This window comes from Colossoma macropomum, unplaced genomic scaffold (genome assembly GCF_904425465.1).
Source record: "Colossoma macropomum unplaced genomic scaffold, Colossoma_macropomum, whole genome shotgun sequence".
NCBI classification, from domain to species: Eukaryota; Metazoa; Chordata; class Actinopteri; order Characiformes; family Serrasalmidae; genus Colossoma; species Colossoma macropomum.
Window position 1 is genome coordinate 6457065 of NW_023494803.1, and position 12810 is coordinate 6469874.

Genomic DNA, 12810 nt, shown 5'->3' on the forward strand with positions numbered 1-12810 from the left:
ATATATATATATATATATGTGTGTGTGTACATATATATACTTTTTTTTTAATTAATTCATACATAGGCTCAACTTCACTATTTATGTTTATCTTAACTCATTTCAGGGATTTTAAGCATAAGCCTTCAGATGAGAAGCACATTCAGTGAGGCGGTCCAAACTTTTGAGTGCAGAACTTGCTGTTGTTAGTGTAAGATTAGGGACGCTAAGAGCAGAGCTGCTTAACATGCTATTGTGGGGAAATCTTAGTTAGGAGAGAGAGCAGACTGTGTGTGAGACGGCTGGTTCAAAATGTGGAGCAGACAAGGTTTTCATGGGGGGTAGCTGGTTGAAACTGAAACTGGGCTGACCGTCATAAATCAGAAAATGCAACTGTGGCACATTTGGTTAAGATACACTTTGCTATGGTAACGCAAAAGTCTGCCCTTATTAAAGAAACACTGTAATTTTATAAGCATAAAAGCCTGCAGTCATTTTTCTAAATTTCTGCATAATTCAGTGGTTGAGCTCAAGTCACTGAGAGTGGTTTGGTGTTAAATGGTTCACTTAAAGAAAAACTTCCCAACTCAGATGTCTTTACAGTGGTGGTGATAGGAACCAGGGGTCCCAATATCTACAATGCGAATATATCCATTTTATTTACTATCCAAAACCACCAGTGAACCCACACGTATCTTCTGAGTTTTTATATGTGATGCTGATGATGGTAAAATAGTGGTCAGTCTGAGAAAATAAGTTTTCTTTTGTGCCTGTTTTGTCTTACAGCACCCTTCTTGTATCTTTCCAGCATTAATTGATTAAAAAAAATATATTAAAATAGGTTTTAGACCAAAACCTTTATCGCAAAACTACCATGAATCAGTGTCTCAGGCATCAGGTGGTGTATTCATAACCATTTCATGTTAGAACCTTCTGTGAGGGAGCTTTTAGAGGCATTAATCTCTTCAGACGTCTGGTTCCTATCACCACCACTTTGAATAATTCTGACTCAGTAAGTTTCTCTAGAACTAAGCATTTTACACCAAACCACTCTGAATGCATTTGTTGACACATTAACTATTTAATTATGCAAAAATGTAGAAAAATTGGTGAGGTTCCCCTTTAAGACCCCTATGGCCTTAAGTGACCTGCTGGCCTGACTAGTTTTCAGTGGAAAAGTGGACTTGCCTGAGAAGCCATATCGATCAGGGTGTTGATTTGCAAATTCGATCCTTCCGGAGTCTTCAGAAAATCCACCAGACTGCCTGAAATTGAAGCATAAACAGTAAACTCAGTGACATCCCATTAAAAACACCGAAATGCAGTTGTCTTGACTTACTACTTCTGGACAGTGCTAAGAATGGTTTGGCTTGTAAATACAACCAAAACCTATTTAGGAACTTGGTGTGATGACCATTTGGGAGCTGCTTCTTCAGTATGTTACAGTTATGTTAGTAAGTTAGGTCATACTTTTAGGGTACCAGCAGATCCACGATAAACTGTTTAATCAAGGCTATTTGTTATGGCTTCTTGCAATAACAGGGCGAACCAGGGATAATTGGAGTCTCCCCAGCTTAGAATCATTCTTTTTTGCATTGTGTGCCATTGAGATGTGCTATTCTGGCCAGGCCATAAAGGTCAAAAAGGTCATGCACACTCGTTTGTAGTAGTAGCAGTGCTAGTAGTGGTACTAGTGATACTGTCATTATCGTTAATGTTATTAGTAGCATTATTAGAGGTATATGTGATTATGAGCTACAGGGGGGAAAGAAAAATGCATCTTGAAAACAGGTTTTTGTTGGCCGTGGGCACTCCTTATAGGTCACCAATGAAACAAATGTTTATAATAAGTTTGGGAAGTCCATTCACAACATCACTGAGAGGCTGTCTATTTTTAAACAGGGCATATTTTGGGCATATAAGGGCGCTCTTTGTTCACTAGGTTAAACACCAACTGTGAAACTCCAGCCATTCAGGTCATTTAATGGTCTTGTGGTAGTCAGGGTGACTCCAGGGTGACTGTTTTTGAAGATGGTGCAAGGAATCGCTTCATCAACATGTAAAAAGTGTGGCAAGTCAAGTGAATTACATTGTTTCTGCTAGGCTATTTTAATGTCTTCTTGAAGTAACAGTAAACTGATAGTCACCGAGTCATGATTGGGCTTGGTGCTTTGCTATATTGAGTCCAAGCCAAGGGAGACAGCAGGTTGGTGAATGACTGTGTGCTTCACAGAGGTGTTGTCTGACCTCATATAAGGTCTTAGAATAGATTCTAAAGACAAGAACAAAACATTCTCAGGAAATCCGCTGGGTCAGTGAAGATTAGTGGCTGTGATGTATGGCCTTGTGCACAGGGGGACATTTTTTGTGTTGGAAAAAAGAGCCAATGCCCACAGGCCTTTGTTGTGCCTCTGCACTTCCTTGAGGACGCATCGCGCTGTCAGGAACTAGCGCTCAAGGGAACTGCCGCGCCAGTCTGGACGTAAGGATATGGGAGTCAAGGTTGCAGGGTTAAGTTTAGCGAGTGTCTCTGTTTCTAATTTGTCTGAGCTGATATGAACAGGCCTGGATGATCGCAGGGATTTTCTGGGAGCATGCCCGGGGACCTGTGCCACTAGGGGGCCCTCTTGAGTAATCCTGACAAAACTGAAATGGCTATCTTGACTTTCAGTGGCAACTTTAGCAGCACTGTGGAAAAATTAACTAATTTCTACCTTATGTCACACTGAAAATCCCGACCCTCGCCACATAACTTCTGAATGTCTGCTTCATTTTCTCTTCCCATCACTGCTTGGATCCACTATCTGCCATCTGCCATTACCCCAGCCAACATTTTAGCTTAACATTTTTAGCAGCAAGCCAAATTTCCCTGTGAATGTAGTTTGAAGTCAGAAAAAACACAAAAAAGGTCAGAGTTGTGTTGTTGTTGTAAGCAGTGGAGGTCTACAAACTGTCTTCTTCTGCACATAGTCATCAGGCCTTGATCACCAAATTAAAGGCCCTGGGTGCAAATGTTTGATGGGACCCAACCTGATGCCCTTTTATGCTTGGTTGGGGATTTTTTATGATATCACAGCATGTTACATGAGGTGTAGGCTGCACCACCACACCACATACTAACTGTGGTGTTGGCCATGTCACTGCTAAGAGTGTATTTTTTTTCCAGTCAAGACTAGACTATGCACAAATTAACAAGAACACAGTTTAATAAAACGTTCAACTAATGCAGCAAAAAAACTTAAAAAAACTTACATGTCCAAACCGTCAGGCATCCTATGCCAAGGCATGTGAAAAATATCTAATTTCTTCATTTAATGTTATATCTAACCTCTGATGACTTTATATGTGGGGGTAAACAGTTTACAGATCACTACCAACAAGGATGATGCAAGCTTTTTCTTTAATTCGGGTGGCTGACGTTTTATATTTGGCGTAGAAAATGGTCGTCCTCTATCTTGCTCTAAATGGTTTCTGATCTTGCTTCTACGGATCCCCCAGACCCGTCTATTAAACACATGGAACTTCAAATTTAAAGTTCATTTAAAGGAATGTTAGCTGACTGCTAAAAACCTGAAAGCTTACCCACAATGCCGGATAGTTGAACGGTTACTAAGCAGTGATTGGAGGAGGAAAAGAAGTGGACATTTCAGAAAGATGTTGAGAGAGTCCAGATTATGATTGGCCATAACACAATGACAAAGGTTGAAACCTGTTCAGTTTTTGCTGTGCCGCTAGTAAAGCTCCCACCACAAGACAAAACAGCTGTTTAGATTTTATCAGCTGTTTGCAGGGCCCCCCTGGGCACCTGCCTATAAAACCCATAGGATGATCCAGGCATGATCATCATCAAAAGTCATGAAAGGTAACATAGAACCTGTGCATAAACATATTTCATGCTTGCTGTGGCAGTACGCTTTAGCCTGGAATACTCGATGGTTGGCTTTTTGAGGTGGTGTTCTTTCTCGTTACATCTCTGCATCCGACACAGTGAGTTTGGAAACTGTTATTGTCTTTATGCCAACAGGGAATGCCACAGTCCTTTCTGGATGAAATGGATGAGACGATTTTACCTAATAACCTGTTTTTTTATGTTTTTATTTATCAATTAGTACAGTTTATCACAGCTTAAATGTTTTTTTTAGTAGGCAATGAATAAATTCTGAATAATGTTACTTTACTTTAAGCTACATTAGAAATATTTAATTCAAGAGGCATGTTTTAAGAACTATTTACAAGAGTAAGCTAACTGAATTAGACAATAATATAATTAAAATCCATAGACACACACAGAGCTTCAAGTTGTGTGAGGGAAGTATGGAGAGGGGGATGGCGAGAAATACATTTACATAAAATCAACCCAGTGATTAATATGCTGGCAAAAAAAAACCAAAACAAAAAAACAGTTCCAGACAGGGCCCCACCAAAAATTGGGTCCATGGGTCTAGATATAAAGAGGGACAGGGGGGATTGGCAAAGGGCAGAGACTAATAACAGCACAGCTGATTGTGCTTTCAAACACGTGGTGGCTGTACAACAAGATCATGAGATGTGTGGCAGCGAGCCAGTGCCGCACAAGCTCCTCTTAAGAGGCCAGCACAAAGCCGGCCCCTTTACGGCCACTCCGTGCTAACACCCGTCACGGCACTGCTCTGAAGGAGCTTTTGTTGTTGTCAGCTTCGACTGGAGGGATTTCGAGGCATTGTTCTGGTGGAGGAAAGTTACTATTATGAGTTTTGGAAACACACCTGCATCCATGGTGACCATTTATGAGTCGTCCTCATGGTGGTTGCTTAAACACAGGAGCTGAATCGTGAATAACAAAGAAAAATGCCCTCTCCTCTCTCAGTTATCTAATCAGTGATGGCTAGGTGGAGGACAGTGTTACGTGTTAAAGGTCAAACAAAGAGAAGCAGGAGCCTTCCTGACTGAATATCTCTCTCTCTCTTTTTTTTCAGTCAAAGTGCAATTAAAGGGGCCCATATCCTGGAAAAACACAGAGCCCATATCCATTTTGATGAAATATGAACACTGTTAAAGTTTCAAAAAGTACTGATCACTCCACACTTGGTACAGCCCATATATATAAACTAAGTTGGGAAAACAGCTCGCTTTGAATTTACTGTTTCTGTGACGCCATGGACAACAACTCATTTATATATACCTGCCTATTCAGCCTATAGCAGTTTAGCCCAGCCCATTCATGCTGAAGTTATAAGGAGTGTTTCAGCCCAGACAGCTTTTTGAATGTGGCATAATATAGGGCTCCCAATCAGAATAGAAGTTATTTACATATGTCAGTGAGGTGCGGTATCAAAAACGGCCTGTTTAGTTCTAAGGGTAAAGAGAGGTTGGAAAACGATTGTGTAAAAAATAATTTTGACTGCCTTTGGTACAAAAAGCCGATAACATGCAAGAACAATGTAAAATAAGGGCCCCTTAATCCTCGAGTTCATGAAAATGTGTGTTGCCTTACACTGAAATGAGATGTGTTCCTCCTCCAGTCGTGTTTTGGGGTGTTTTTTGGTGCCACAGTTGCCTTTTTACTGAGAACGCAGGCGTTTTGAGGTAATTTGGGGAAATTACACAGATCTTTTATCGCATACAAATCAGCCAGTCGATTCACACACAGATTACATTACCAGACCTAATCCAGCCCAAATAGGTTTTAAGATTGAGGCTGTGAAGGTTTCCAGTGAACGAAATCACTGAGTTGTCTAGAAGAAGTAAGTTAACCCCTGGAAATCCATACTACTATGAAGCCTACATACTACTATCCATGCTACAAACCTAAGCCTTATTAATCAGTAACTACAGGGACTTCAAAGCAAACTGGCTGAGCTATTCTTAGGTTATAGAAGTGTGTGATAAACCTTGGGGCCTGCTGGTGGCCACTTAAAGGATTAATGTGACAAGACTGTAACATTGAATTTGTCACTCATCCAAGGGTTTTTGTCAGTTTAGCTTTGATGACAGCCCTCTGATGAGTGGTGACAAGTTTTCAAATGCAGTCACCTAAATGCACCACTTTTAGTCAGTGCTAACAATGGGCTGTTCAATATAACCAACATATCGCTGTTGTTGGAACAAAACCTCGTATCTCCAAAATGATAACTTTACAGGAGAAGGAAAAAACATACTCTACTTTTAATGTAAGTCAGTGGAACCAGACTTTTTTCTGGGCCATTTCTTTTGGTCCATTTGTCATGAAATTTACATACAGTGTAAAGAGCAACAGGCATTTTCAAATTATGTAAAAACTGAAAAGCGGCAAAAATGGAGATACAAGGTTTTGTTCCGGCAGCAGCGATATGTTTAAGCAACTGTTCAAAAACTGGTTTTAATAACTGTGCTGGGAGTTCAAAATGAGGCATATTTAGTGGGTTAAGGTTTTAATAAAGTTAAGACTACAATCCCATAGTTCTGTTGAAATAGAGGAGTAGCCATTTGTCCAAAAATCACTTAAAAAAACAGAAATCAGAGCAGCGAAACTCAGGGATGTTCACAAGTTGTATCATGTGAGTGAAGTAAGAAAGTAAGAAAAATAGCTCATAACAGGCTGTGATCATTGCACAGTACAAGAGTAAACAGTCCAGTGTGGTTGTTAATCAGTCATTTGTGTAGCAACTATGCTAGCTGGCTAGCAGTGGTCGACAGTAACTAAGTAAATGTAATTCGTTACTGTACTTCAGTAGTTTTTTGTGTATCTGTACTTTCCTGAAGTATTTCCATTTTGGGCAACTTTTTACTTTCACTCCACTACATTTCAAATCAAATATCTCACTTTTTACTCCACTACATTATGAGAAATCTGTTGTTCCTTTTGGTTTCTGTGTGTATAAAAACATAACGTGTCAAAACGAAAGAAGCATAAAGCAAAAACACCAATCAGGGCACAGCGCACTTTGTTTTGAGCTTGTTTTGACCTGTTGGTCATACCGACCCAGTGCAGCACACGGTTCAACATCAGTGCAGCAGCGTAAAATTTTGGGAGTGTCTATTCAACATAAATGATGAACTAACCTAACTTTGTGTAAATAGACCACAATATAGAAATATGTACACATATGCAGTTGTGACTGACGTGTCTTTATTCTGAATTTATACAAACACTATTTCATTTTATAGTAAATTTGTTTTGGCTAGTTTATGTTTATGAACAGAGACCTACAGATGCAGTTTAGTAAAGGAAAACTCATTTGTGAATCTGAGTTTAAAGTTTTTATTAAACTTAAACTTGTAACTAAGCTGCAAATAAATCTTAAACTGAAACTTTGCTTGTTTGTAAAAAGTTATTTCAGAGCCACTCAGTTCTACCTGATGGAAACTGTTTGCCTTCAGTGTTTTGTGCTTATGATAATTTTAATAGACATCAGCGTCACTAATTAATGACTCTATTAAAAGACTGGTTTACCAAGAGAGACACTGGAGTATTTTCACCTAAAATGAGTTAATGAAGCAGAGTCTTGTTACAAAAATGATAACAGGACATTAAAGTCATAATTAATCTTTTAGTACTGTGGGCTTTAAGCATGGTCAAAATGACCTGTTCTGGACGTGTTCTATAACCACATTTTTATAACGTGACAGAGTCAGAAGGGTCATGAACCTTTAGCACAGTTATAAAGCCCCAGCATGAACAGGTCTTAAGGAACGGTTTGGCAAAAAATCAACCGGATTAAAGGATGCTGCATAGCTAAAGACATTAGTGGGAGCCATCTTAAAGTCTGTCACGCAGTATCTGAAACCACATATCATCGCTTTCCACAGAAAAACAAGTATCTCCAAAGTGGCAGCTTCACTGGAGAAGTCAAAAACGTACTTAATCTTATTCCCCTGGGTATATTTTGTTTTTTCCATCTGCATTTACATGCCCAAATCGTAAGGCTAATTATTCAGTAACTGCATGAAATATATGTACATTTTTATTTTATTTTATGAAAGTTCCCCTCAAATTAACAGTAAATGTGTTTTATGATCATACACACATTGCTATATGCTTACAAATAACTGCTGAAAGCCAAAAATCTTAGATGCACTTTGTATCATTTAATAAAAATCATTTTTACAGAGCAGATCACTGAAGAGACGCCATCTGTTTATAGTTTATAGCCCAGATTTGTGGAAAAATGGGTCGACTTTTAGTAGAAAAAAAATTGTGAGTTCAGCTTCTTTTATTATAAGGGTTTAAAATTACATCATCCATCTATTTGACTGGAGATAAGACAGTTACAGCTCTCATACGACCCCCACCTTTTGAATGTAGCTGATGAAATATGAAAGTTATGAAGAATATGACGAAGTGCGTTTTGGAACCACCGGTGGTCTCAAGGAGTTGAAAAGGTTAACTTTCAATGTAAGCTAAAGTAAAGAGAATTTATTCCAAGCAATTTTGGAGCATTTCTGCTGGTGAGATTTTCACAAAATGTAAATAGCAGCTGGTGTGCTCAGATGATGTAGAAAAATGAAAATCATAAATGGAGATACTTTTTTTCTTGACAGTGATGATATTAGGGCCATAGGGAGCTCAGGGAGGTGCCACGCTCCAGAAGAATAACCTTCATCGTAGTAGTTGTTGTTGTGTGTGTTAATGTGTTCCATTAGGGTTGTTAAGTTGTCCACCCTCCGTGTGTGACATTACCCCCTCCCTGGCTTCATGTTGGGGTAGCGCTGGGCTTGGCATTTTTGCTTCTATTGTTAAAGTGCCTGTTCAGAATAAAAGAGCGTTTGCCTGTACTCACAATGCTGTCCACATCTTCTGCTGCACTGACCCTACAATATGCTACATATACTATAAGCATTGAGTTTGCACAGTGTTAATTGATGGTATATAAGCTTCCATTACTTCTTCGCTACATTAGCCTCTTAGCTGTGCATAACTAAAGCAACCAACTTCACCTTGACCAAACTTATCCTGGGTGATCAACCACATCTGGAATAAGGGGAAAACTGTTCATTCATTTTTCAGCCAACAAAGAACAGTCTAAAGGTCTTTAGTGCATAACAGATGATTATCACATGAGGATGCCCCCAGTTACCCGCCCACAAAATGAGAGAAGAGAGATAAAGAGAGCCAGAGGGAGGTCATATACCTCAATGAGAGTTAAAGTTCTCTAAGGAAAAGGGTCTTATGTCATGTTGTGGTCGTAGTGTAACTATTTTCAGAAAAGACTGATCCATTTCAGGTCATTTTGGCTTTGATGTTTTTTTTTCTTTAGGCCAAAAAAGCAGAGTGAGCCACGTCCAGACCTGAACAACAGAATCAAAGGGCTCGTGCGTATGAAGTGTTTTCGTTTTCAAAAGGAAGGTAGTGGTGGGGAGCACGCCTGTGTGTATGTAGAGGTTGAGTAGAAGACACACACACACACACACACAGAGGAAATGAAGCGTAAACAGATGTGCACCATCACCCTCTCTGTTAAGTGTCAGACAAGTTTGATCTGGACTACCTGATATTGGCCTCCCTAGTGGAAATTTCCCACTCTTCAGTCTAAATATGTCCAGTCTAGACATGACCTAGTGATTAAGATAATACTAAATAGCTTATTGTTGTCTGATGTCCTTTCCTTTAGAAGCTATCATGTATATAAATCTGTGTGTGCAAAGGCGCCTACTGGGTGGGGGGGGGCTTGGATGTGGTGCGGGGGTTGTGCATCGGGTCATGTGCCCACCCAAAACTAACATTAATAGGCAATGCCCCTCCAATTTTAGTGCAAAGCTTGAGAAAAGCTGTGATAGTGAAACTGTATAGAAGAGTCTGAAAACGGCCCTGACAGTGATAGATGAACAGTAGGCACTGGCCTGTCATAATTATTATATAATTGCCTGATCGCAAGTATTTTAGCTGATCATAATTTTTTTAGCTGGCTGCTGTTGTTTCCCACAGTTGTTAAATTTTACAGTCATGGTAGGCGACAACAAACTGAACGTGAATTGGGTACATTTGGGTTGAGGCAAATACAGGTACATAAAGAAAAGCAGAAAATGAATTTATTGAGACGTGTTATGCTTCTTATTAACTTATTATGTCTGGTGCTATAGCACCTTTAAAGGGTGGCGGTGAGTGATGTTTGTTAATAACACCTTTAGAGAAAGGCAGCGAGTAACGTTTGTTTATTTGATGTTAAGTAACAGTTATTTATTTGATGTTAATAACAGCTTTATGTGGTGGCAGCAAGTAATGTTTGTTTATTTGATGTTAATAACACATTTAAACAGTGGCAGTGAGTAACGTTTGTTTATTTGACGTTAATAACACATTTAAACAGTGGCAGTGAGTAACATTTGTTTATTAGACGTTAATAACACCTTTAGAGGGCGGCAGCAAGTAACGTTTGTTTATTTGACGTTAATAACACCTTTAGAGGGCGGCAGCGAATAACATTTGTTTATTTGATGTTAATAATACCTTTAGAGGGCGGCAGCGAGTAACGTTTGTTTATTTGACATTAATAACACATTTAAACAGTGGCAGTGAGTAACGTTTGTTTATTTGATGTTAATAACACCTTTAGAGGGCGGCAGCGAGTAACGTTTGTTTATTTGACGTTAATAACACATTTAAACAGTGGCAGTGAGTAACGTTTGTTTATTTGACGTTAATAACACCTCTAGAGGGCAGCAGCAAGTAACATTTGTTTATTTGACGTTAATAACACATTTAAACAGTGGCAGTGAGTAACGTTTGTTTATTTGACGTTAATAACACATTTAAACAGTGGCAGTGAGTAACGTTTGTTTATTTGATGTTAATAATACCTTTAGAGGGCGGCAGCGAGTAACGTTTGTTTATTTGATACTTGTTGATATCAGCTTCAGAGGACAGTGGTAAGTAATGTTGTTTCTTTCGTGTTTGTTGATAATTTTCTTTTGAAAGAAAAATAAAAAGATGAAACATAAGAAGTTAAAATCATAAAGAAGTGAAAGTCATCAGAAAATATAAAAACACACGTTATGTTATTGGCTGAGCGTGTGTGTGTGTGTGGTGGGGGAGGTAGGTAACTTTCTGACACGCCAAATCAGACGTGCTTGTGGTCCAGCATTGGCCCGCGGCCCGCGCTTTGGGCAGCCCTGCCCTACAGTGATGTAGTAACTGTGGTAGTAGATAGTGGTATATACTAGTACTAGTTATGTACAGAACAGAGGAGAACAGAGGCTTTTATAATTTATTCTGGTGGCAAAAAATGTTATTAATATGTATTTGAAAATCGATAAGATAAACTGAATAAATGTCACAAAGAATCTGTGCATGTGTTTGTGTCTATGTGCATGTGCACTTTCGCATGAGCGTATGTGTGTGTGTGTGTGTGTGCGCGTGTGTGTGTGTGTGCGTGTGTGTGTGTGTTGTATGATAGTGCTGCACATGCATTTCTAAGTGTTTCTAAATGAGTCACTGACATGGCATAAGGGACTGCTCTGTCAGCCACAGCAGCTTTAGATAACCAGCAGCTAAACCCACATTTAGCTTTTAGCCAGTAAGTATATTTGGATTCTCGCTCATTCTATCAGGGTATTTTCAGAGATCAGGGAATGAAAATATGCACACATGTGGGCACATTCATACACAATTATTCAAACACAATGAATATGAGCAATGAATGTATAACTGTATTGAGTTTATCAAATCTTTTATAGTGAAGTTGCCTTTCTGCCCCCCCTTTACATTACATATGGGGTTGGGACCGGCCACTGATCACATGTCAGTTCAGGTTAGAAGTGGGTGATATACTGGTTCATCTTGTATACCGGTTGACTAAGCTATTAGTATGGTCACTACTGTTAAACCAGTACACAGGCAAATGCAGATAATACGACATACAAACAGTACCACGCTGATTCCCTCACTGCTTGTGTCTTGTGTAGTGATCTGCAGCCTGAGGTCACTTAGTCCAGTTTTTTTGTCAGAGGAGCAGACACAAGACTGAAATGAGTTAATGAGGAAACTAGGGAAAAGAGAGTGGAAAGAAAAGCCAGTCTCTTGGGCTTAGCTGTTAGTCTTTAGCCTAGAATTAAAAACTAGATGGCTTTCCGTGTGCACTGCCTATGATGCTCCTCGCTCAGCCAGCAGCTTCAGGCAATGCCGCGGTCTCTGCCTACAAGGCCCCGCAGCTTGCCAGTTAAAACTCATAGTGTGAAAGGCTTCTAATCTTTATTAAATACCAGCAGCATCTGAGATTACAGTTTGAGTGCGAGAGACGCACGAGACAAACGACTTTTGCATGTTAAACAACATTCAGCATCGTTTTTGCTGCCCGTTGTGGGTTTTACATACACTCGCCTTTATCTCGTTAGGCCTGGAAAGCAGTATTGACATCTGTCTGTATATCATTCATTTCTGTTTTTACTATTTCATCCAATAAAAACAGTTTAGATTTACTTCAGATGTTACAAATGGGTCTTGGTAAAAATGAAGGGACATTCAGAAAAATACACCATTATTAATCTACAAAAAAGTTTTACTTAAGCATCCAAAATGTTTTTATTTGAAATAATATATATGTAAATACAGTATAGCATGAAATATACCGAAACTCTCAGTAACAGTTCAGCTTGCTTTCACGAGTCTGCACTTTTACCTTTACCATTTGCTGCTAGTGGCTAGCGGCTGATGAGTTTTGAGGCGTGAAATGCACTACAGAAGAGTTTTTGCTGTGTTTTACTAAGTTTCAGCCTCAGACACTCTGCTCACATTTGCACACACTGTCTGATATACACTGCACACTGAAACAGAAAGGACTGAAAAATACAAGCTTGACGCTAAAAGCTAAATACAATATTTGTCCAAAACTAAAATCACGACAGCTTTCAGGATCTCGCCTCTCACGACTATCTGCT

General features: G+C 39.3%; 1 protein-coding gene across 1 annotated transcript in view; it reads right to left on the reverse strand.

Annotated features, from left to right (window-relative positions):
• The window catches only part of lck (LCK proto-oncogene, Src family tyrosine kinase), a 55446-nt gene that overhangs the window by 8618 nt on the left and 34018 nt on the right, over positions 1-12810 (reverse strand). The window contains exon 10 of the mRNA XM_036593715.1: positions 1168-1244. Within this exon, the coding sequence (XP_036449608.1) occupies positions 1168-1244 (77 nt within the window). The remainder of the gene's footprint in view (positions 1-1167; positions 1245-12810) is intronic.